At 40.3% G+C, this 27,338-nt stretch overlaps 1 protein-coding gene across 1 annotated transcript in view; it reads left to right on the plus strand.

Moving 5' to 3' along the window:
- Window positions 1–17,465, plus strand: part of LOC129742230 (uncharacterized) — a 107,251-nt gene extending 89,786 nt beyond the window's left edge. The window contains exon 8 of the mRNA XM_055734116.1: window positions 16,337–17,465. Coding sequence (XP_055590091.1) covers window positions 16,337–17,424 — 1,088 coding nt within the window. The 3' untranslated portion in view covers window positions 17,425–17,465. The remainder of the gene's footprint in view (window positions 1–16,336) is intronic.
- Window positions 17,466–27,338: the final 9,873 nt, after the last annotated feature.

Consider the following 27,338-nt stretch of genomic DNA (forward strand, 5'->3'; position numbering starts at 1 on the left):
TTTCAGCAACAGCCAAACCATCCCTTCGATCAAGGTCCTTTCAATCAAGGTCCCTTCAATCAAGGTCCCTTCAATCAAGGTCCCTTCAATCAAGGTCCCTGCAATCAAGGTCCCTTCAATCATCAGATGGACCAGTTTCAGCACCGGGATTTTCCTCCTCGTCCCTTCAACTCGTCCGTTCAGTTTGAAGATAGCTTCGATCAGCCGCATCCATTCGAACAAAATCCCTTTAATCCGATGGGCCAGCCGAATCGTTTCAGTCCTCCGCGTCGATTCGATAATAGGTTTGAAAATCAATTTGAAGATCGCGTTGAAAACCGCTTTGAAGATCGTTTTGAAAATCGTTTCGACGATCGCTTTGAAAATCGTTGCGACGATCGCTTTGAAAATCGTTCTGAGCAGCGATTTGAAGATCGTTTAGATAATCGATTTGAAAATCAATTCGAGGATCGTTTCGGGGTTAGACCTGATCATCGTGAGTTTCACCGAAATCAATATAGCCCTATAAATAATTTTGATCAAGGGCGCCGGGAAGACTCTGATGGCGATATGATTGATGTGGATATACCGTCTAATATTCCGGATGAAGAGATCGACGAATACATCATGCGCAAGCAGCAAGCCATCAAACGGCGATTGGAGCAGCTTGATGCGCAGTTGATTTCTTCTGTGGAGGCAACGAGGCAGCCATCACCCGATAACCCACCGCTCAACAGATTGCCAGTACGCGGCAGGAACCGTCCTATTCCTAAACGCCCCAATCAATCTTCCAACAAACAGAAAGGTACGATTTTCCAAGACAACGGTGACGTTATGTATGTGCCCAATCCGGCGGCCTTGAAGCACGAACGCAAGCGCAACTCAAGTCAGGGAGCTGGCAAAAAAGATGCCAAGAAACCACATTTTATGAAGGGCTACCGCTACAAAAATGTGTTTGCTGGTGTAGAGATGGTACCGATTCGAAAAGAAGGTTCTGGCTCACCCGAGAAAGAAACCCTGGAGCCAGTGGAGGACAATTTCACCGACCAGTTCAATGCAGCATGGAACTAGGCAACCGACTACGATGAATACATTTTTGAAGCTTAGTGGTGTTTAAACAGTGTTTGTATTACTTGTCTTCTTCGATTTATAAATATATACTCTAACTTGAGTAATCAACATACTTCGACAAGATAAATCGGCTCATTCATTTCATTGTACTAGTAATAGACCATGGATCTAATAAAGAATAATAATAACAATAATAATAGCATATTGTAAGATTTATATTTTTGAAGAATTTCCAATTTTATTATGATGTCATTCCTGGCCAAGGCGCCTCAAAATATTCAACTAAAAAAATTAATAATAATATCTCGCAGTTAACATAAACAAGTTCATCTTTTAGATCTTGCAAACAAAAATTTCTGTTACAAACATTTCGATGTAATTGAAGAAAAAAAAACCTTTAATATCGAGCCCTTTTCATTAAAAGTCTATTTAAGTAACGTCGAGCGTATTTATACGTAAACGCGATACACGGTCGTGAATTTCGTACAGGGAGCAATGTGCTTCCTCAAATTTGAACCATCCCGTAAGTGAAGTTCTACTTTTCGATGGATATGAATAATCAGAATTCAGAAAGGTCGATGCGACTGCGAGTGTGTTGAACAGGGAGCACTTTCGGACGGAGTGGAAAGGAGAGATAAACGCACTATTCTATGGTTAAAACTGGATGACTTCATTGTAAGTAAACCCATTGGCCCTTATTCTGCGCCGCGAGTGACGTGACAGTTGGCGAGTCACCCCACCGTCACTCGACTCTTGTCACCTTATTCCGACAGTCGGTTTAAGTGAGGTGAGAGCAAGTGACAGATACTCATTCCGAGCTGAGTGACTGGATGAACCCATCTAGCATAATGGCGAAATTTGCTCTGATTGTGTTGTGCCGGTGTTTACGATTCGGTTTTTGAAAATTGAATTTAAAAACAACGAGTGAAAATTGTGCCCTGTCTTGGACAATTATCGGATTGTACGGTGTTAGCAAGCTGATCAAGTTGAAAAAAAGGACAAATTTGGCTACAAAAGTTGGAAATTCCAGCCCAGTCCGGATTTCAGAAACAGCATCAAACTGGAGCAACAAAAATTCGAACAACATGCAAGGGCGACTGCTGTCTCACAAACCGGTGCGCAAAAAGGCTTCCAAGTATCTGCGACAACCTTAGCAGCTATTTCAGGTTGGAAAAATAAGTTACTTCTTTTAATCGATAATAATTTTTAATAATTAATATTTTAGGTTTCCCGAAATGAGGAAAACAGGTTATTTTAGTGATTATCGTTTTGGCTATGGAAACAATGAGCCGTATCATCGGTGTTCAGGTTCGTCTTGCGCTTTTCGATGGAATTCTTTCGTTCTTTATACGGCGGAAGAAGATACCGGTGGTGACGATTAAAAAGACGATCTGTGGGATTTAAAACCGAATCTTTAATGAGACCGAAAATACCGATGTATGTATGTGATCTGAGATTTAAGTGACGGCTTCCCCCAGCGACGGGAATGTGTTCCGAAAAAGGGTAGGGTTAATAGTGGCACGTTATCCAAACAAACGGGAAATGGTGCCCTATAATATTGGATTAATGGAACATGATTTGAATCTGATACAAATAAAGATCAAGTAAAATGATTCAATGTGTTTGTTCAATTAACTTAACCATAAGTCCATAAGTCGGTTTCATGGAGACACTTTTTAAAGAACTTGCTGAATGCAATCAATTAACTGTTATTGTTTACATCATATTCAATTTTATTAAACAAGATAATTTTTGGATTGGAATTTCGATACTAAAATCAAGGCCCTAGCTGCAGATTCCAATTAACATTCCAGGTTCAGATTTTAGATAAAATTCAATCGAATTTGCATATTAATATTCCGATTGCAAAATGCAAAACCCAGAATCCGTTTTTGATTGCACTTTTTTAATTTCAATTTTAAAAGCTTCAAATGAGGTTGAAAACTAATAAAACAAGCTTTTTCGTTCAGTGCTAAGGTTGTCGTATCCCTTTTATCATTTAAAATCTCTTTTGACATGAATTTCTGTTAAAATTTTACCTAGTCGGTACCTAAATCCATACCGACAATCCTCACCTAAAATCGTCACCCGAATGCGACAATTCTCACCCACGGTGACTACGATTATAGGGTAAGAACTCACAAAGTTCATCCGAAGTGACGTTTCTCACCTAAACCGACTGCTGGAATAGGGTGACTTGGGTGACTCAATTATCATCACGTCACGCGCGGCGCAGAATAAGGGCCATTATTTTATACAAAGAAAACCCCTAGCGTTATCAATTACCTGCTTGTGTTGCTCACATTTGCAGAGCACTACCGAATGCCTTTTCCTCGACACACGCTGTTCTCAGTTATTCAACTGCAACATATCCGGCGGCTTCTCCTGAAGTGGATACTGCTTCACGACACACACCGCGGACCTCTTCGCCTTAAGCACGATGACCTTCAACCGGTTTCGCCCGACGACCATTTCCTGGCTCACTTGACAACCCGCCTTCGGTTCGCTCGACGATTACCTTACGTCCAGCCTTGCCAGATCTACGAATTTCTCCGTATTTCTACGGATTTTAAGCATTTCTACGGAGCTACGGATCGATGCTCGAAATCTACGGGTTTTCAGCATTTTCTACGGATTATCCAATAATTTCAAGGAATTCTGCTGATAAATGAAAATTCTACCTGACGACCAAAAAAAAAAAGGTCATCAAGTTTTATTTTCCAGAAATCAGTACATTTTTCGATTTTTGCGAAATCTACGGACTTGAGCGGTTTTCAATCTGGCAACGCTGCTTCCGTCAGCTCGACGCTCCTTGCAGTTCGTAGCCCTTTCTCAAGGCTCGACGACCTTTCCAGCGATTCGACGACCCTTCAGCGGCTCGACACCTCCGGATGGATTCCCGGTTCGACTGCCTTTCAATTGAATACCAGGCTGGACCATCTTCCAATTGGATCGCAGGCTCGACACAGCCATGTCTATTCAATCGAAAGCAATGTGTGATATACTTGATCAAGATTAACGAGAAGCAGATTCAAACACTTAAAAACATAACAAAGGCCAAGTTCATAACACTTTTGACCTCAAGTTGACCGAACGGAAATGTAAACGCGATACTCGATTGAAAATTTTACACAAGAACAAGTAGGTATATGTTGACACGATACTCGATTGTAGATTTTGTAAGGAAACAGTATTTGCTTCCCTCAAACTATTAACTGCTTTTTATCATCGGATAAGACAATCCCTCCTATTCATTTTTTACCGGATATAGAACGCCAAGGGATTTATCGTTCCAGGAAGTTAGAAACAAGAAAAAGGAGATAGACAAAAAAAGGGTTATAATGTTTCGTTTTGAATTATTAGAATCATCTGATGGGTAGAAGAAAAAGTTGATTATTGTGTAGAGGGGAGGATTTCGTATGACTATACTGCAATACCGTAAAAACTCAAACCAGAGCGCGTACTCTGCAAGCTTAAAAGTAGCAAGATAAAAGAAGCTATACCTTAGCCTTGACTAAAACGAATTATGCATCGATTTCCCGACTGCTAACTAATCCATTACCGAAAATACCAGGTTAGCCCGATAAAAAACCTTTCAAAATTCACCCATCCGAAATCTCTCAAAGCCTAAAAACTCTGAATACCGAGAAATTAAAAGAGCTCATCCGACCCTGAATCAAAAAGAACCTCGTGGCTAGACAAGGACCTGAATGTTGAATTTGAACCCTTTATATGTTAGACAGTTCCTGAGGAAAACTGAAGGTTCACAACGAAACTTGAAAAAAAAATTTGTTGGTTAAATCTAAGTCCACACAGTAAACGAAAATTACCGAGTTCGGTAATTTTTTTACCGAAATCCTAACATGTGTAAATCGTTAAACTGTTCGGTAATTTTTTCGGTAAAAAATAAACAAACATCGGTAAATGAAGCATCGATTTACCGATGTTCGTTTATTTTTTAGCGAAAAAATTACCGAACAGTTTAACGATTTACACATGTTAGGATTTCGGTAAAAAAATTACCGAATTAGGTAATTTTCGTTTACTGTGCATGAAAGAATTGTTACAAATTTGCACAGTAACAAATAATTTAAAATAGGTTCTTAGACCTTGACACTCCTGAGTGTAATTTAAAACCTGCTGCTGTAAGCAAAGTCGTTAACGTCCTTGCCATTTTCGGATCCACAATGGAACGGCAAATGAGGCATTTATAAAAAAAACTGTTGAAGCCACCGGATCTGGCTACTTCAGAGGCTGGAGCAGCACACCACCATATTGACATCACGAGCGGGAATGTAAACGCGATATTCGATAGCGAATTATGCACAGGAAAAAGCATTTAGTTGCATCAAAACAATAAGCTGCTTTTGTTACATCGGCTGAGCAGTCATTCCGTGAGAATTGCGATCTATTAATAATACCTTGAGAGAAGTAAACCAGGCATTCAACTTTCGGCAGCCATTAGGTGGATTGCAATCAATGAGGTACAAAGAAAAGTGACGAACAAACACGCACACTATTCCAGAACTCGTTATTCAAGAAGTAAAAAGGTAAACAAAACCTACGTCACTTGCCAGGATGTTTATGTATCCTAGGCGAGAATCGTAAACATCAGTTGGAAATGATTTTTTTCTCTATAGTTTTCGCTGTATGTTGTTTGTTTGGAAATGCAACTGACGTCACGAATTGTCATGGTTTCAATGTTTACGAAAAAAAACTTTTACTAACACTTAGCACGGGATTTCCATCGCCACCTGAGATATGTCTAGTAGAAAGTAACTGTTAAACATGCAGTTCTGAATAGCTACAGACAACCTCAGCGTGCCATAACTTAGAATAAGATAGTATGTATTTAAGAAAGAATTTTTTTCTTATAAAATCACATTAAAATCCCAGATAAAATAAAATAAAATCACAGTATAGTTAACCGTCAAACCTTGTAGTTGGTTTTATGCAATCTGATCTACAGCTAAATCCTAAAGGTTATGGGCCAATTCTAAAAGAATTCTTGAACAATCTGAGTCATTAGATCCTACTTAGAAGATGGAAGACAGCAAGTTCCTGGTCCAGAAGCTACGCAGCGGCGGATATGAATCTTGACGATTCAAGGTGGAAATGCTGTTGGTGCGCAAAAACCTCTGGAAGTACGTGAGGCGCCAAACCACGAGCCACAATCGTTTTGCTGGTAGACGACAGTCAGCATCCGCTTGCCGACGGAAGCCGACGTCGTTTTCAAAAGCCCCATCGTTGCGTTATCAAATTTGTTGGGCTGTTCCAGCTTGCCACTAACCGAGAGCGTGGGCAACACGTGTGACGTAATCCGAAAGTGCGAGTTGAACGTGCAGTGCTTGCCAAAAACATCCAGAAGCGACGTCCTCCAGCAGTTGTGGAATCCAAATCAAGTCGAGGTGACGCTACTCCAGCAAAGATTCTGGAATCCGAAATATCATCATATCTGGCAATTGTGCTGGAATCAGATGGTATCTTGGTTGAGGAGCCAAATTTTCAAAGCAGCGCAACATCGATCACTTTCGACAATTTGGTGCAACAGGTGACGTTCCGAACTCAGCTCACGGTGGCAAGATTTGAGATTTGACAGCAAATCATAAGCTCGGCCATCTGATCAAGTATTTTGTTCTGAGCTTCTTCGGCTAATCCATAACACTTTTTATCAGGTATTGATTGGTGCAAGCTATAGGAGTTCATAACGTCGAACCACGAATTTATAATATCGATTACTTCGGCCAACAACCGCCGTAGTGTGGCTAAGAAGTTCTGCTGCTAAGCGAACATTTTGTTTTTCTGGGCCCTCAGCTGTGATGTGTTTCAAACTCAATTCGAACATAGAGTTAAATTCTACATTTTTAACACCCCCTTCAGTTTTACTCAAAGGCGAATTCAAGGTCGACGCCTTTTTTATCAGTTCAACCAAAAAAAATATTTCGTGATCAGTTTTCCTGAACAATAGGCATAATTAAGTGTTCCTTCCAGATGGTTCCTTTCATTTTAAAAGTTATAAATACCTTTGTAATAGAATCCGTGCTTCACCAACCAAGTCCTTACGAGTTGCAACAAATGGGGTCCATCGGGGAAAAAGTACATGTCGTCTTTTGTGACGGGGTGTTGGATAGAAGTTTTTTTGTAACGTGGCTTATATTGGCTTGTTTCCACAGAGACAAGTTGCCTCCACAATCATGGACGACTGCTGCCACTGTGAATCCAATCGAGTGCAATTGACTAGTAACATCGTTGAGAATCTCTAAGGTCATTGGGCAATCAAAATCTGCAAATACAGGTGTTTTCCATTTGGAAAACAGACCCCGTATCGAGATAGCTTGCATTTCCTTATGCGGACCCACAATTTGGTCGTTCCTTGTGTCCATTTCAACAGAGTTTTTGACGGCCATCTCATCATATGCCAAGACTGCCACTCGCTCTCAAGACGTCATGTGTTTCCCAGTCGCTTCGAGTACTGATAACACATCCTTCAGTACACCACTTCGCATGTGCATTCCTGAAGCATACTCACGAAGACTACGTAGGCTGGGCAAAGGAATTTTCATCTCTTTTCTGACTATCTCGTACGCTGGCTGACTGTGGTATCTGGTAATAACATAATGATTTTATGAATCAGTGATATGATAAGCTTCAAAAAGATATTTTAAGACAAAGTAATATCGGAGGTAACATCCTGGTCATCGTTTTACCAAAGTTATTTTTAACAAAGCGATCATACCTTAGTGAAAATGCTGTCATGATCTCCTCGGACGTCCAACTTTCTTTTTGCATCCCAAAATCAAATCGGTTTGATTTTTTGTAAAAACTTTTGCAAAAACTTCATTTACTTCTTTTTTGATCAACTGTTCTGGAACACGCACAAGCTCTTTGTTGGATTTCCGCAACAAGTCTATCTGCCTTTCCTGCGCTTTCAACTCCAACGCATACTTACGATGGAGAAACTTAATTTTAGCATACTTTTGTTTCTCCTAGAATAAAGTATTGAATGAATATTGATGATAGTGGCTTATTTATAAGTTTTACCCGTGTACGTAAAGAGCTAATTGTTTTCCGCTGATCAATGATTATCTGTTGTAACGCAGTTTTTGTAAGCGTCTTCGGTACTGAAATGGTTTTGGTCAGTGTGTTCGTCTCCATCTCGATCGCCTTACAGATTAACTCGAGACCATCGAAGTTCATATCTGCAGGTGTAGACAGTACCGGATCAAAAGCGATTTCGTGCAACGGTTGGTCAGAAACAGTATTATTCGCAAGACGACTCGGATTACTTTGACGATTTGTTTCGACCGGGTCAGCACTGTGGATCGCAGTGCAAAGCAGGTCAAGTCCATATAAGTTTGCTGATTGAGGAAACGATGACTCTTCGGTGCCGGTGTTCTTCAACGACAAATCAAATATACTACTGTCGTCGTGCTCAGGGTTCACATTCGACGTCGCTTCTTACCCAGACACATCGGCGCGTATTCCTAGCGGTTCATCATCCATGGCCACCTCACAAAGCAACGATTGGTTAGAAACAGTATTGTTCGCAAGACTACTCGGATTACTTTCACGACTTGTGTCGACCGGGTCAGCACTGTGGATCGCAGTTAACAGCAGGTCAAGTCCACATAAGTTTGCTGATTGAGGAAACGATGACTCTTCGATGCCGGTGTTCTTCAACGACAAATCAAATATCCCACTGTCGTCGTGATCAGGGTTTACATTTGCATTTCTCTGTAGAAGTTCTTCGACCATTTGCTTCCGGTTCCGCACTTTAGCTCTGATGGATCGAGCAGACTCAGTTGGAGGGCAACGAATGGATGGCAAAGCTGAGAGAAAAAACGAAACATAAAGAATATTGCGATAATGGCCTAAGTTAGAAATACTTACCAGATTTTATAAGAACCCTCCTTGCGATTTCCATATAAACATTGACAACCTCCGTCAATTCGAAATGCTGGGAGCACACGTTTATGCCGGATCCATCCTTACGGCCACAGAACGCGAGCCTTTTTTTTTGCGTTTCGCGGGTTCCATCGGTAGCTGCTGAAAACTCACTGCTCTATTTTGCTTCTTAGCGTCGACCTGCGAAATTTTGCAGGATTTTATGCAGCACTTGGTCATTTTTTCCTTAAACAAAAGTTATCTAAATCAAAAACTCTTCCGTAATTGCAACCCAAACAACTCTTATGACGTCATTGATGCGAATCAGACCGCATTGCACGCATACCAGTCTGAAGATACTGATGTATTTGTGACAGCATCAAAATATCTCCGCACCTTATGTAAAGCTCATGGGGTACAGAAAGCTGCCATGGTTAGAGCACCACTGTAAACCGGGGATCTTGAAGTCACCAATGGCAAGTATGCCGTCTTCTGGAGCGCAGAAGGAGCTTACTTCGCAGATGCAGCGTGAAAACGACTCAGCGAGGACAACATCTCTTGAGCTATCGGGTGGCAGGTACAGTACGCATAAGTACAGTTTTCGATCTACACGATCAATGCGATTCCATACAAGATCGCACCAGGAATTATCATCGGTGAGCTGCGTTGGGAGATTCGACCTCACGGCAAGTAACACACTAGTTTTTTTGCTGTTACGGGCACTACGGTAACACTGCCTAATCAGGGTCGAAGATCTGACTTGATAGTGTGCGGTAATTAGGCCATGTTTCTGTGTAGGCGATGACCTCATAGCAGGAACACGAAGCCGCAAACAGGTAGTCGCTCAAGCAGGAATTTATACCCCCGACATTCTTGTAGTAAAGGGTTATGGAACGAACTCAGGACCGGGACGACTTATGACGCTGGCTGGAAACAGCGCGACTGAGTTAAAGGGCTCAGGGTTCTCAGAAGTGCCTAGATCGCTGCGTCCTCGTGCAGAAACTCCAGTAGAATTGGAGATGTTCTTGTTGGGCGGATGGTTGTCAAAGTGATACTGGCAGGAGAACTGTTGATCATAGTAATCGAGAAATATTAAAAATAGTGTTTCGGCAAGAGGATGACTGGACAAGGCGGATCGAATGGCCAACAAGCGCGAAGCGGGGCACTTTCGAGGACACCGATGTCCAGCGGGAACGGCCAGCAAGCGAATTTCTCAGGAAGCAGTCAAGCGGGAAGCGAAACGATTGCGAGAGCGCAGATTGCAGGTGGCAGCATTTCCCTACCTTTGTGGGAGCGATTGCGTGGCCAAGAAAATTACAGCTCTTGGTCATTTGCAATGAAAATGGTGCTCATCCGTGAAGGAACATGGGCAGCGATTACGACGGAAGAACCATCCCAGCAATTGTCGGAACGGGCTCTGGCAACCATATGTCTGAGTATCGAGCCAATCAATTACAGCTTGGTACAGAACGCGCAGACAGCTAAAGATGCGTGGAATGGCCTGAAAGCAGCGTTTCAAGAAACCGGATATCTTCGGGAATCTGGCCTTCTTCGGCAGATGACCGGGATACGGCTAGGGGATTGTGAATCGGTCGAGGTGTACGTCAATTCGCTGATGACCACGAGGCACAAGCTAGCTGAGATCGGGTTCGAAGTCAACGACCGGTGGATGTCGAACATTCTTCTGATGGGACTTCCGAAGCAGTATGAACCAATGGTGATGGGTCTCGATGCGTCAGGAATCAACATGACGGCGGACACTATACGAGCAAAGATTTTGCAGGACGTCAAGTGGCCGGATGATGATGCGACGAGTTGCGAGAGGGCGTTTTATGGTAATCATCGAAGTCAACCGAAAAAGATTACGAGCGGTAAGCCAGACAAGTCAGCTATCGTGTGCTATAGGTGCAACCAGAAGAGGCATTACGCTGTCGAGTGTCCACAGAAACCGGACAGGCACTCTTCATTCATGGTGCGGAAACGTTGTGCGAAATCGAACAATCCCTGGATTTTTGATTCCGGTTCTTCATCACACATGTGTAACAACACAACACTCCGAGCAGATGTCTTAGGTGAGTGTAGCATTTTAAACATAAAAGAAGTTATGTGCATTCCAGATTTGGCGACGAATCTATTGTCTATAAGCCAGATTTGTAGTTTCGGACATCGAGTTGTGTTCACGAGAGATTCGTGCACGGTTTCCAACTCCAAAGACGAAGTCATTGCGATTAGTGATCAGCAAGATGGCCTCTACAAACTTCGTCGGTATGGCAAAGACGTTGCATATGCGGCAAAGCCAAAAGAAGATTTGGCATGGTGGCACAGAAAGATGGGGCATTTGCCACCCCCCACAGTGAAGCGTCGGCCGCGGGAAGCTAAGTCAGAAGCAGGAATTTTCGACGGTCATTCAACTGGGACGAAAGGCTGTCGCATCAACAATCCCCACAAGCAGATACAAATATTGGAAAATCCGAAAAGAGGAGGGCAGACAAAATGGTAAAGCCAGATTCAAGGGTCGTTAATCCGGGTGTTCCGTTATCCGGAGAGGTCAACAAAGCAGTTTTCGGCAACAAGTCCGAGCTTGACGATATTATTGGCTCAAGGAGAAAACCATTGAACTACACCAAGTCGAGTCAACTAATCGAATGTCGGAAACTATCACCAAGGCGGTTCCGGTACAGAAACTACAAAAAGTCAGGTCCTTCCATGGAATTCAAGAATTCTCGATTAAAGGGGGGATGTTGATCATAGTAATCGAGAAATATTAAAAATAGATCAAAGCAGTCCTTTTTGCATTTGAATAAAACTCACTCTTGTTTAGTATCTCGTTGAAACCACTCGCGTTTTCACTTACTCTCCATTATTTTTCCATAAAGAACACTTTCCAGTCACTGTTGGTACGACTGGAACCCAAAATAGCGTCACGTAGTGGGGAAGTTCCAAAGGACAAGTAATACTTGCCTGTCGATGCAGGATGGAGAACCTCTTCGCCGCAATCGACATCAGGGCCGGGACGACTGATGCCGCTGGCTGGAATTAGCGCGACTGAGCCGATGGGCTCTGAGGTCTCCAAAAGACCTGATGCGTTGCGTCCCGGTGGAGAACCTGATAAGGTCAGCAGTCCACACGAATCAGTCATATCACCGTTGTCGATGCGAGAGGAAGATAGAAGGAAGTCGTGGTCACCTGTACAGGTTTCTTGAACCGGAGGAGTCCTCAAATTCTCGAAACAATACACCGGCTGGCCAGGTTCTCGCATCTAATGCCATGGATTTCAGGCTAAGGTCCACGCAGACTTTGAATGACACTGACTTGAGGAGAGACAAGTTGTCTTTCTTTACCAGCAGGTGAGCCTCGGTAGAATCGCAAGAAGAAACCAACTTTTCAAGAAAAGTTTAGTAAGATGAAGATTGTTGAAACATTTTCAAGCAGAACTGAAGACATTCAGTCGACAGACCGCCAGGATGTAGGAAAGTTTAAAAATTGTATAAATCTTCAATGTCAGCAATTACGAGGCTTCTACAAACGAACCAAAGGTTGAATAACAAATCAATAACAACAAATCAGTAAAGTTGACGATTTTGGTTTGTTGACAGTAGATTTGCATTTTGTTTTTCTAAATCAATAAACATATTGTCGACAAAAAAGTATAATTCTGGAGAGTAAATTAAGTACTTCTTCACTTTAGAAGACTTGTTTTTTTGGTTTTAATTCTTGCAAGAATCTTCCAAAGCTTCTTTTATGGGCTTTCTTGGTTTTCACTAAACTAATTTGCCAAAAGCATTTGCTTCTCATTAAAATTGCTTGTAGGTGTACTTTTATCAACAATAACCATTTATTTACAAACTCTATTTTGAATACAAAAACCATTCTTATATATAGCTGAAAATCGCGCTTTAAAATGCCTCCAATGGCGTGAACTGTTTTAAAAACATAATAATTTTCAATAGTTTGTGAGGTCAAACCCATTTACCAGAAGTTATTATTTAGGGCCGTTACATTTGCTTCATGTTTTTTGAACATCTTTGCAGATTTCGTGAGGAACGATACGCAATTAGACAAGAAAAATGTCATTAAAATTGGTGATTGGTTGTTGGTGGAGCCAACGAATTCTGCGAAAACGCTTTCCAGAGCGCAAAAGAAAAAACTGGCCAGGAAAGAAGCATTACGTTTGAAAGAACAAACGGAGAAAAAGTCCTGTGAACCACCGAAGAAGCAAGCGCGATTGCAGCTGGGTGAAAATGATCTCCAACTCCAGAAAAATCGAGGTTTAGTTGCAAACCCATCGGTTCCTCAGATCAATCCCGCGATCGCTAGTACGATTATAAATTCAGCTTTGCTTTTTCATAATCGCTACCCCGGAAGTTTGAAGTTATCTAATTTATTCAGTGATACACTCATCAACACTTTGGCATCTGTCGGTAAAACGCCAAATAACCCACCATCGTCTCCGAGCAACAAAAATCAGCCTCCATCTCAACAGAAGACAGTTTCTCCAGTTCAAAAATCAAAGGATAAAACAGATAAAAGCTCAACAATTATAAGTGAGACTCAAGCTCATTCTGAAACGAATGAAACAGAAAATCGGAAGCAAAGTTCAGCTGCAAACTGTTTCGAGCCTTTCGACCGTAGTGCAGTTAATGCTCAGAATCAATTCAATAAGTTTCAACAGCAAGCTCAGCCTTTAAATCGAGCTCCATACAGTTATTGGAACCAAGGCCAACCTTCGAATCGAGGGCCAATTAATTCTTGTGATCAAAGTCCAAACAGAGATGGGAACCGATTCGGGCCACAGGGAGAAGGAGAGAATAATTCGTGGAACCTTAATCAACCCTTCTATCAAGGACCAGACAGTTATCGCAACCAAGATGTAGGTCCTAACAGAAATTGGAATCAAAGCGGGCCCCACTATCGAGGTATTGATAATTCTCGGAACTTTGACCGGCCTTTCTATCAAAGTTCGAATAGTAATTGGAACCAAAATGGGCCACCGAATACGAATAATTCTTGGAGTTATTGGAATCATGATCAGTCGTCCAGCTCTTGGAGTCCAGGAAATAACTTTGGTCAACAACAGCCGTTTGGAAACATGAACGCGTTCCAACAACAAAACCGACCATTCCATCAAGGAAATTTTCCTGCTCCTCAAGGAAATCCTTATGGCCGCACTCCTACAGATTTACCACCATGGCGTCGCCAATCTTTCTGTCAAAACAATTCAGAAAATGATATGTCGGAAAAGGTCAAACTTCAGCTACGACTAATGGGTTTGCCGGAAGATTAGTTTGAATGCGATTCTGAAACCAACGAATGTTTGATTTCACCTCTTTTTATTTTTTTTTTAATTATTACTATGTTAACAATCGTCTGTGAGACGGACTGCATCTGTACCGTTTTCAGTACAAAAAAAACATCATACGAATGTAAAAATTAGAGTTAATGCCCTTAATAAAAATTGAAGACTCGAAGTGCATTATCAACTTTTTTTTAACGAAACATCCTTCTACAGCGGTATTTCGATAAAAAAAAAACTACTATCAACAGTGTGTGATATTCACCACAGTACTTATTCTTTAGAGTTTGTCTGTCGGATCTTTACGTGGGAATATCAGCCCTACAGATCATCGTCATCATATCCTTTCCCTTCCTTCTTACTGTACTTACACACGCTTAGCTGCTCCTTTTTCCCGTCGTTAAGTATGTTCTTTATTGAATCCTTTTAAACCCAAGCGAACTTGGATATCCGAAACAGTACACTGATAGATCATCTCCGAATTGAGGATTGACCCGAGAACAGAACAGCAGCAAAACTTACACAAGGGTACTCGAGGCCGACCAAAATCCAACAATCAAGCGAAAGGAGAAAAATGATCGACTGGAATTCTCTTAAACCCTCTCTAAACTTCCTTCTTCCCCTCGTAACTATTGGCCGAGATAGTAAGGAACAATACGCAAGGCTAACAAAATCTCTCCTCCTAACGTTTCCCAATGACATCTCATTCCTAAAACCGGCGAAAGCACATAGAAATTCGAAGTAAAACGAAAGCATGGAATATGAGGTAAGTTCACATATGAACTTCTAGTGAGTTCGAACGTTGATGTGAATTTAAAATTCTACATAGTTAGAAATTTGACAATGATTCATATTCAAGGGTGGAAATCTCCAAATGGAAACCTAACTCTCCCCCTTCTCAGACTTCTATGTTTTTTAAACTATAAAGGTAAGATAAGACGTTGAACAACTGTTATTCTACTCCGGTGAAATAACTGACTCAGCATTGATCACTCCTTTTTATTATCTTTAGGCTCTACCTACCTACCTACCTAAGGGTCCGGCGTCGATTGACCAACGCATAGGGCTGAGATAAAGATCTCCACTACTGGCGATCCGGAGCCAGCGTCTTCACTTGCTGCCAGCTAAGGTTTTCGTCAACTGTGCGGTTTTCAGCAGCTAGACTACGACGCCCCGAGCTTCAGGGCCTGCATCTTCTTCGATGCCCATCTGGATTCCAGTCAAGCGCCTCTCTGCAAATCTCATTTTAATCTCTTCGCAGCGTGTGCCCAATCCATCTCCACTTGAGACCATCAGGCGTAATCTGGCTGCCAAGATACTGCAAGCACTCCACTTTCTCAACCTGTTGCCCAGCTACCATAAAGTTGGAAGGATTTTCTGTGTTGATTTCCATCGACTTGGTCTTGCCGACATTAGGCTCTACAGCTAGATGAACTCACTTTTACGAACTGTCATGGATCTACCCTTTTTTGGAAAGGTGGGACAGCTGCACCTCACTCAGAATGCCAATATTTCAGCAGTTTTTGGTAAGTTTACCGAATATTCCGGACGTTTATTGAGATAACTTTTTTTTTCAAATTATCTTTACAGGATGAGCTACAAAGCACTTAGCGCGTTAATGTACAAGGCTACCAAACACCAGGGTTTTATTTTCTTGCTTGACAAACCTAGATCTGCGTTTTATGGACACTCTCACAAAATTTGGGCATCTGGTGACCTCCAAGAGATAGAACGGCGATATTTCTACATAGTTTTACGCCGAGGAATCTAGCTATAGGGTAAGCTAAAAAAGATTTTAAGCGAACAATTTTTTAAGGTTTTTTCGACGTATATTCGTTTGATGAAAAAATCCTTGTCAAACCTAAACTTCTTTATTTTTTCTGTAGGAATGATAAACAGAACTGTAGCTGCGTTGAAGTTATCTAAGAAAAACAATTCTTAAACTATTGGGCTGGTGTTTCAATGAATACGTAAGATTTCGAGAAGTTTTTGTTGATTTGAAAAAAAAATGCTTTGAAATAGTTGAATATCATTTCACAATTTCGAAAATAATACATAAGACAATCAACATTAAAAAAAAAGAGTATTTAAATGTTCTTACCCTTCCAGATTTGATGCAAACTTCAGAATCAGCCAAAAAAGACGAACCCGCTAACGACAACAGCGAAGTGACAGATTTTACATCGCCTCCAAAAGTTGAAAATGCCAAAAATTGTGGCACGAAAAAACGGAAACCCAATGCCAAAAAGAAACAAAAAGCAACTGAACCGGTTAAAATGGAAACGACAAAACAATCGATACGACCTCCAAACGCGCAGCAGCAGAGGCAAGGCCATTTCACCAATAACCAACAACCCACTGACATTCTAAACTTTCTGATGAGCTCTTTGGCAATGCCTTCAGGCGTGCCAAGAAACGACCCAACGCCGCCATCTCTGGGTTCCGGACTAAATCAACGCATGTACCAATTACAGCAGCGTAGTTCCCTTAACGATCGACTATCACAAGATCGCTATAATCAATATCCAGGTCCTGCCTACAGTGCTAACTCTAATGTGTACAACCAATCGAATCGATTCAACTCAAACCATGGTCTTGGACTTCGTTTGGATAATTGTTTCGAATATTCAAACCGCACAACTCGCGATGATTACAGAAATCACTTTGCAAATCGTTTTTCGGGAGGGCAAAATAGCAACCTTTACAGTGCCCAAAATCGATCAAACGACGATCGGAGATACGGATTCTTCAACTTTCACGATAATTCACCCTCCAATATTCCGGTGGATGAATTCATAACGCATGAACAGGAAGAAATCAAACGACGACTCAATCAACTTGATCGGCAATTGATCTGCTCGGTTGAATCCATGCGGTATTATGGTGACGATCCTTTGCAAAGATGGGCAACAAGAAACCAGAAGTATGGCACTATTTATAAGAACAATGGCGATGTGCTGTACATTCCAGAGCCGGAAACAGAAGGGTATAACCAGCAAACCAAAAAGAAAAAAAGAAACCAAAAGAAAAAATCCTCCAAACAAAAGCATCAAGATTTGTTTGCTGATCTAGACATCGTACCAATAAGAAAAGATCAATCCCCGTCACCTGAGGCAAAGGCTGGCGGAACGGATGATGAGAAGGATGAAGATGATTTCATCGATAAGTTTAATGCGGCGTGGCCTGCGGAAGACTAAGCGTTTACATGTGAATGGTGAGAAATAAATTATTTTCAACTACCCTGACGTTTAATGTCAATTCTGAAGAATCCTTGCGAGCAACGACACGGTCAAAGGGTAAGTTTTTCTATGTTGTCGTTAGTTTTGCATATTTATATGAAATCCAGGCGAAATAGATGCCAATATCACAATTTTTTGTTGATAAATTTAACTGATGTTAGAAAAAAAAACCCATCTTCTCGTTACTGCGCGATGACTGACAAGCACAGAACCGATTTCCTCAAATTTGGTCTTGATAAATTTCTTGAAGTGTCTAGTTTTAGTTTGAAGTTGCGACTAAACTCTTCAGAACTTGTTAGTACCTATGTACTGTTGTTGGAAGCACTTTGGGCAGTAGAAAGCATGGACTTGAGGGTAGAACTTGGAATACTTTATTTTACTTTTAGAACAAGTTAACTCCTGTTGGGGAGAAGTGGTAGAAATTTTGACACTTTAAGCACATTTTGAAAACTTTACCATGTAAAAACATTTCAAGATCTGCGGCCTTCTAGGTTTTATACAACACGTGTTGTATTTTCGCATGCTGTGATGCAAAACTAGCTCGATTTCTATCACATACGGCTGAAATAGAAACAGTGTTGTAAAAAAATTCAACGCCAAAGATCTTGAAAACATTTCAGCATGGTGAAATTTTCAAAATGTGCTTCAAGTGTCAAAATTTCTACAGATTTTTCCCAACACGAGTGAACTTGCTCTTATAACTTGCTTTTATACTAAAGTTTACTAGTTGTTTACATATAATAAACACACATCATTGCATTAATCTCATCGATTGTTTCGATGAGACGAATCTCAACACTGCTCCTCAGCAAGATTTCAAACAGCTAAAAACTGTACGTTTGTCGAAAAACGAGAAATGTACTTATTTTGGCAAAAAGAAACCTGATGACTTTTTTTTTGGTCGTCAGGTAGAATTTTCTTTTATCCGCAGAATCCCTTTAATTTTTCGATAATCCGTAGAAAATCAGTAGGAAATGATGAAAATCCGTAGAAGTGCTAATAATCCGTAGACATCTGGCAACACTGTCCTCAACACACGCATTCCGTAGTCTTCTAACTGCCTCCGGCGGCTCTTCCTGAAGATGGGGTTGCTCCTCTTCAACGCACGCACCGGACCTCATTCGTTGCCTTCATTGCACAACGCTCTCACCCCTGTTGCAGCTCGACGACCTTCTGGCTTCCGGCTTGACAATCTACCAGTGGCTCCAGCCAGACTTGTAAACCATCGACATTTTCTCTGACAGTCGTACAGCCTGCTTTTATCAGTGATGTTATTGTCAAACGATATTCGTGCTATGACAAACGAAAAATATGATTTGATGGTCAAACGACCCACTTTCCCGACAGTTTACGACGTCGCCTGTTTTTTCCACACAGCAGGACCTACAGATTCAATAAGAAAATGCCATCCTTCACTCTCTCCTGTGGAATGAAAGTCAAACGACTAACCACTACAAAGATCCAAATTTCATTTGACATTTTTTGTTGCTCTCCGATCACACTGAAGCGCTCTCCATGATTATCAAGAACGATGTGTTGTGGATGTCTCAAAAAAGTTCAAACGATGGGGACCACTTACAAGACTGACTCCAGCCCGTCGATCTTCCATGATTCCTGGGTCGACGATCCGGCAACCTCCACCTAGCTCCGATCCGATGACTTACCAGCTAAATTCTGGTCTTGGATCCCTTGCTCGAAGTTTACTCCTGTACCTCGACGCCTTTTTTGAGGCCTGACGCAACCCAATGGTTCCAGCCCGACGACCTCCACTTGACTTACCGTTCCGACGACCTCTATGGCACCGGCTTGACGACCTTCCATGGTGACCCGCTCGTAAGTCCTCCAGTGACTCCTAGTTCGACGACCACCACCTGTTTCCTGATTTGACAACGTTCCGTGATACCGGCCAGCCAACCTCCCATGGCTTTGCGGTACGACGTCCTACCAGTGGATCTGGCACGACGACTGCTTTTTTGTCTCAGCCCAGCTACATTCCATTGCACCGGTCCGACGATCTAGCAGTGGCTTCGGTCCGACGACCTTTTTGGTTCCGGCACGATGCTCTTATTTTGGCCCGGCGCCTCACCAATGGCACGACGACCTTCCGCTGGCTTCCGACTCGCCGACCTTTCAAGGATCCGACCTTCCATGGCAACTGTCCGACCAAACCTTCTGTTCCCATCGTGTTAGAATTTGGTGAATCAAAGTTGGTTGAAAAACCACCCTTAGCCCTCATAGACACCATAGAAATCATCGTAGAAGCCTGTGTGCTAATTGAGGGAAAAGCGCTCTCTTCTCGACGAACCAGCGATCATAGCAGACGTGCTAGCCAGAATGTTCATACATAAAACCTGAAAATATTGGTCCCAGCCTGAACATTTAAAAAAAAATCAAATCCCGAAGATAAAAATAAATAAAGTTTAAAATATTAAATGATAATTTGATAATTTTTTCCGATAATTGAAACAGTTAAAACTGTAATAGATGGAAATTTTTTCATCTTTTGTATTCGAAATTTCTGAAGCTTACGATCCTAAATAACTCGTTTTCTGGATTCTACGCAATATAGATTGTATGCAATTTTCCCACACAAAAATTTGTGTAGAATTTGTCCTAATTTATTGAAAATTTGAATTATTTTTTATTATATTTCCACTCCCCTAACCTGTGGATGTCTCAAATCCAAGTGTCTCACATGTCAAACATGTAATAAAATCCATTGGTGGAATCTAAGAGACTAACCAGCCTACCAGCTTCTTCAAACAGGTATTCCTATACTTTCTCCCTTAGTTGTAAATTCCTCTTGAACATTCCAACAAATTATTCAATATTTGCACTTACCCCCTCTTAGCTTCGACAATGTGCCCTTATATATCCCCATTTCGCTTTTTGTATCTACATTAGGTACTCCATACGCCCAACTGGGCTCAGGAGTCTGACTAAGAGCCGAAAGAAAATTTCGAAGCAATGAAAGCTCACCAGTCGAATGTATGTAACTATTTTGTATTTTATATTTGTATCCTCATGAAACTGTTTTGATAAAAGTTATAACTTACCGTCAATATCAACGGGATTATCGGAAAAGGAACTGAAAATATAAGAACGAAAATACTCTTCAGAGTTCAACAATAGTTGAGGTATAGCCCAATGTTCGGAAACTTCCCTGGTGGTGTTTTATGTCTGGCGATCCTTGCCTTGCCATATCATAAAGCCGGATGAAAGTTCTGCATACAAATAATAGTAAAGTTAAAAAGTTGTACTGAAAAAAACAAAATAAACTGTTGAAATTTTCTAAAAAAAGAAAAATATCACTCGGCTCCTTAGGCCTCACAGCGCAAACAAGCTTTCGAAAGAAAAATAAATGATTTATGGAAAAACCAATCCCTCATTTCACTTTCGAAATCGCAACCTGATGTATGTAATTGAATTATACAAGCAAAAGTCTACTTACCGTATATGTGATAAAATATCCAACGATGATTCTTATCCTATACTATTCTCTTATTTACTACTTTTACTTAATGTATTTTTCTTCCGGAAAGCATCTTTATCAATCAATGTGTCAATCAACAGAACATTATTTGCATGCCAGCCAATTAGTTTTTGAATCAGCATTGCTATAGATAGTCCTAACTTTTCTTATGCTACTGTTGGTTGCTAATGTTATTCTTTTCGTATGTCGGCTATTCTTTTTAAAAAGCACTGCCCATGTTTTAAATAACTCTTCTACTGTGGCGCATAAGAGCAAGTTAACTGGTGTGTTGGGAAAATTTAGTAGAAATTTTGACATTTTGAAAATTTTACCATGCAAAAATGTTTTCAAGATCTTACGGCCTTGTATTTTTTTACATCACTGTTTCTATTTCAGCCGTATGTGATAGAAATCGAGCTATTTTTGCATCACAGCATGCGAAAATAGAAAACACGTGTTGTAAAAAAAACTGAAGGCTGAACTAAATTGAAGATCTTGGAAATGTTTTTGCATGGTAAAGTTTTCAAAATGAGCCATAAGTTTTCCCAATACCAGTGAAAACGCTCTAATAAAGACTAACGATCTTCAGTTCCAACAAATGTTGATTAATTTTATGAAAAAACACCTACATCTTTTTTTTTTGAGTTTGAGTAGGCGCGTTCTAACTGAGGAAGAAGCAAGTTTGAATAAGGAACAACAGGTATTAAATCCAGTTGAAAATAACCGCAAAGGTGTTCAAAATTTTGAAGTGTGCTGTATCAAAATAAATCTACAGGATGTAGACTAATCAGTTGTAGAAACTTCGGTTGCAGTGGAATCCGATATCAAAACAGCATCAGCTTGGCTCCTGCCACTTTTAGATGTATGGTTCCGAACCAGCGAAGAATGTATCCTGCCGATAACCTTTTTGCTGGGATCCAACCTTTTTTATGATTTTAAACATTTGCATTGTATGACTTATTTTTAGTTATTGAATAATTTGTTACTTTAATTTTTCGGCCTTATCGGTGAAAAGTGATGTCCTTTTTAAGGAGTGTATCGAAAATTAACTTTAAACATAATTAACATAATTAACTATAAACATAGGCCCTTATTCTGCGCCGCGCGTGACGTGACGATTGTCACCTCACCTCGAGTCACCGTGAGATTTGTCACCTTATTCCCGGAGTCGATATGGGTAAAGTGACAGATGTTCATTTCTGGTGAGCGACCGAGTGAACTCAAGTGTCAAATTTGTTCGGTTTGTATTTATTTCGTTCGCGATTCCAAATGTTAAAATTAAATTTTAAATCAAAATGTACAAATTTCGTTACGCAAACGGGCACTATCGGGTTGCAAGATTTAAGCAAGCAGCTGGAATCACTTTTGGAGTTGCGAATAAAGCGAATCGGACAGAATTTGGTCATATATGTTTGGTTCCTGGAGCGGCTTGAAAAAAACATCCACCAGAAAAGCGGAAATCGACGGCTGCTGCCTCAATCAACTGGTCCTTTGCATACGGATCAACACATGGGATACGACACCTCGACGTGGATAAACAACGGTTCAGTACAGGACTTCAAAGCTTATTTTGTTCGAAAACAACATTACCGGGTGAAAGTGAAATACCCCCCACGACGGGAATCGGATAAGATTTAGTGAAGTGCAAAAAATGTGTTTTTTTCAAATTTCGATGCATGTAAATGAAGTTGTATAAAATGAAATTATAACCTCTTTCAATTCTATATGTTTGAATTTATTTTCAACGTCTAGTAAACATTTTTTTTGCTGCACAAATGATTGAAAAAATCAAAAATTGAAGTGATTTTTGTTTTGATTGATTCTAAAACTGTCATACTTTAGTGTAATTAAACGTTTAGAGCATAATTATTCCATTTTGTATCAATTTTCCATTCAATTTCTCTCTCGTCGCCACCTGAAAAGGTACCGACAATTGTCACCTAAAATCGTAACCCGAATGCGACGATTCTCACCCACGGTGACTATCAGAATAGGGTAAGAACTCAAAAAGTTCATCCGAAGTGACGTTCCTCACCTAAACCGACTACTGGAATAGCGTGACTTGGGTGAGTCGACTACCATCACGTCACGCGCGGCGCAGAATAAGGGCCATAAACTTCTACTTACTAACGCGTGAACGCACACAACGGTGCTCACCTGTATCTAGCATCTTGATCTGTCAAGAGTGAACCAGCGCTTTGTTTACGTTTGAAACATTCGTTTCTCCCAAAATGTCGCGAATTAAAAAAGAAGTTAAAATTCGTGTGTTGGACACTTGGGCATCTCGATTAATGAAGTGGTGAAACGTTTCGGCATTCATCCTGCGAGCGTAAAATCCATCATCCACAAGTCCGGGAAACACTATACGTTCGATGTTTTGCCAGGAAGAGGCGGAAAATTAGGACCATTTGACCCAAATCTGGACCGTAAGGTAATCAACCGGAATCGATCGATGTCCATACGGGATTTGGCGAAAAAAGCTGGGACCTCGATCGGAATGGTACAGCGGACCAAGGAGCGGAATAACCTGAAGACATACAAGAAGTAGAAAGTGTCCAAACAAACGGCTGAAAAAAAATCACGAGCCAAAACCAGAGCTCGGAAGCTGTATCATCGGATTTTGCAGAAGCCAGATGCGTGCATTCTCACGGACGATGAAACTTATGTAAAAAAGGATTCCAATACTCTTCCGGGACCACAATTCTACAATGCAGCTATTGGGGAGAATGTGAGTGACCACGAGAAGTCGATTGAGGTGGAAAAAATTGGCCAGAAAGTGCTTGTGTGACAGGCAATCTGCTCCTGCGGATTGAAGTCGGCGAGTTTCTTTACAAAAGGAACAACAAATGCCGATATCTACTAAAAGGAGTGTTTGCAGAAAAGGTTGCTGCCACCATTTAAGAAACATAACGACTCCACCATTGTTCTGGCCGGATTTGGCGTCAGCTCACTACGCTAAATTCACTTTTAGATGGTTTGAGGATAACGATGTAGATTTCGTTAAGAAAGATATTAACCCATCAAACTGCCCCCAGCTTCGAATCATGGAACGATATTGGGCTATCGTCAAGAGAGTTTTCAAGAAGGATGGTAAGGCAAACAGGACCAAGACGGTTTTCAAAAAAAATTAGAATGCTGCGGCCAAGAAGTGTGATCAATCAGCTGTACAAAACCTAATGAAACGCGTCAAGTCGAAAGTCCGAGAATATTATCACTAATTACCTTTTTACTTGTATTTCTTTATAAACTGTAAGAATAAGCTTTTTAAAACACTTCCAAACTGTTTCTTTGTTTGAATCATCAATAAAATCAATACAATGAAAAAAAAGTGTTTATAACTTATTTTCGAAACACTCCTTAATAGGGACATCTCAAGACTCTCTCTCAGCGGGTAGAATTTATTTAGAAGTATTATCATCGCATATCAAATTTAAATAAAAGGGTGATGAATCTCTTCATAAAGTTATTGTAAAATTCAGTGAACCTAATCGAATTGAACTCGCTGCTAGATTCTACGGCAGAAAATGCTCATCGTGTCCCGAGTCAACAAGTTAAAGTGAAAACGTCTTTTAAAATAGATTACAGTGAAAAATCATAAATTTCATGATAGTGAAAATATAAGAACAATGTGTAGATCATGTTGCAGTACGTACATTGTAGATCAAGATGACTTAACGATCATAAGAGCTTATTTTCCGGAGCACAAAAATTGTAACAATTTCGTCACGAGAAAACCTAGTTGGTTTTTTTTAATATTTCTGTAATGATGATACATTTCTAAGCTGAATAACTTTATTGCTCGAAGCATCAAAACATTATGCATATGATAGACATTTTGTGTAGATTGAGCAAAAAGTTTACGTACTCACTAGGGCAGGCGAATAGAAATTCGCTGCAGCACTTTTTTTTACTTTTTGGCAGAAAACTGAGCACTTTTTGAAGAGTTGTAATCGTTTATGATAAAAACTCGCGCCGGAGACAAACAAAATTAACAAAACTATTGTCTTTTTTTTATAGATGAGGCATTCTCAGTTTAGTGAAACTTGTTAATCTGTCCAATGCAAAACTCTCTCAAAAATTTAAAAAAAAACTTTTTATAATCATCATTCTAATGAAACAAAATTTGACACTTGCTTACTGAACGGTGATTGTATCTGACGAATTTGACATTTGAGCATTTTTTTTCTGTTTTCTACCCTTGGCCTACTCAGAACGAATTAGTCTCTAACTTGTTCACAATAATACGAATCATTACTTTACACGGGACCTGTAACCTATTGGGGTTTAACTTTAGAACAAAATTGAACACATTAATGCAATATCACAACTTAAAGAGAATAAAACTTTACTTAACTTTACTCGTCCGAAGTCAGTCAGCACGTGAGCAGAGGTGCCAGGTGTCCTGATTTATCAGGATTCGAGAGACCGTCCTGATTTTTAAAAACTTTCGAGTTATCCTAATTTATGAAAACTTGTCCTGATTTGTTCTGATTTTCATAAAAGCTTCTCAAATATGATCGAATTTTTAAGTTAAACTATGCGAAAATCGAACAAATAGGTTAGAAAATAGTTAAACCGATTTAACAGATGATAATCTTCAAGCTGCGTACTTATTGTTATTATTTTATTAAAGACATTTTACCATTTTCATGGCATTCGTATCTTAAAGTTTCTTAAAAGCTAATTAAAATAATGATATCCTAAGTGTCCTAACTTAAATTTCATTGAACATTTCAATATAGCTTTCATGAAGCTTAAAATTGCTGTTTCATTCGATTGGATCGTTGTGTAGAATTCCGCAGATATCTCCGGTTATTCCATGATCTCGTCTGGCTTGATCATATCCATCACAATCAACGAGAATATGTTGAATAGTAATCCGTACTCCACAGAATTGACAGACAGGTTGCGAGTCTTTCTCGAAAAGGAATGAATGAGTTAATCGAGTATGTCCTATTCTTAAAACCTACTCAGAACTCGCTGTTCAGAAGCGTTCCTGCGGTTATTCCATTTAGTGGTATATACATTTCTTAATCCTTGTCAGGAAATTTGAAGAAGCGTACCAATTTTGTTCCCATTCAGCTCTTATTCTGTCTTCAACTAGGCGTTTTATGTCTTGGGCTGGGAGAGGTATAAACAAAGGTATTTCATTTCTTCCTGCTTTAGCTAAAGAGTCAGCTTTATACAAGCTGCGTACTGTTGTTGCATAAATCAAGGCGTTTACAGCACCTGTATTGCGCCTTTATTCATGCAAACTAAGCAGAAGTCCTTATTATTTTTATGAATCAAGAGGTGTCCTGAAAAATCCTGATTTTTAACTTCGCGTTGTCCTGATTTTTGACGAAACCACCTGACAGCCCTGCACGTGAGTGAAAAAACCAAACGTTGAATGACACAGGCAAGTGTTGCAAATCTCCAGTGTTTTCAGTCGTCGTGATCATTACACGCTCAACAATGCCTCATAACAACTCTTTATTGATTTATTTTGCCCTGTTTATAATTGTTGAAAGTATGATGATCAAAGTTACTTTCCTTAAAATACAGCTTAAATTTCTAACATAATTTTAAAGGATCGCCTGTATAATTTATAAGTAGACACTACAGGGTGGCAACGTGAAAGTGATACACTTTGATTATTTCATAAAACAATTTTATTTCTCTTCGGAATGGATATCAAAATCATCTACATCTAAGAGCAAGTTCACTGGTGTTGGGAAAAAGTGGTAGAAATTTTGACACTTACGGCACATTTTGAAAATTTTGCCATGTAAAAACATTTTCAAGATCTGTGTGTGGCCTTCTGGTTTTTTTACAACACGTGTTGTATTTTCGCATGCTGTGATGCAAAAATAGCAATATTTCTATCACATACGGCTGAAATAGAAACAGTGTTGTTAAAAAAATACAACGCCCCAAGATCTTGAAAACATTTTTGCATGGTAAAATTTTCAAAATGTCAAAAGTTCTACCACCTTTTCCCAACACCAGTGAACTTGCTCTAAGTAGTAAGATTACAATGTAAGTACACGAATTCCAATTTTTCACCTCAGTGAACCGTGTAGACGCTTTTCGTAGTCTTTGCAAGCCGCACGTACGACTTAGTTAGGCATTTAGTTCCAAATATTTACCAAACGATTCTAAATGTGTTCAACCTCGGATGCCCAACGTTATCCAACTTCCTTAGCAGAAGTCTAGTGGGTTCAAATCCGGTGACGGTGAACTCTGTTTTCACCATTTCTGAACGATCAATGCTTTATGTACGGTTGCTGAATGCTGTTGAAAGCAAAACCTGTCTTTGACAAGAAGCATTTTGGCGCAAGTAAGCAAATAGGCTTGGAAAATTTATTGAAAGTAGTACTCCTTGTTCGTATTAAAGTCCTTATCAATTAATATTGTTAGT

Source organism: Uranotaenia lowii, chromosome 1 (assembly GCF_029784155.1).
Source record: "Uranotaenia lowii strain MFRU-FL chromosome 1, ASM2978415v1, whole genome shotgun sequence".
Taxonomy (NCBI): domain Eukaryota; kingdom Metazoa; phylum Arthropoda; class Insecta; order Diptera; family Culicidae; genus Uranotaenia; species Uranotaenia lowii.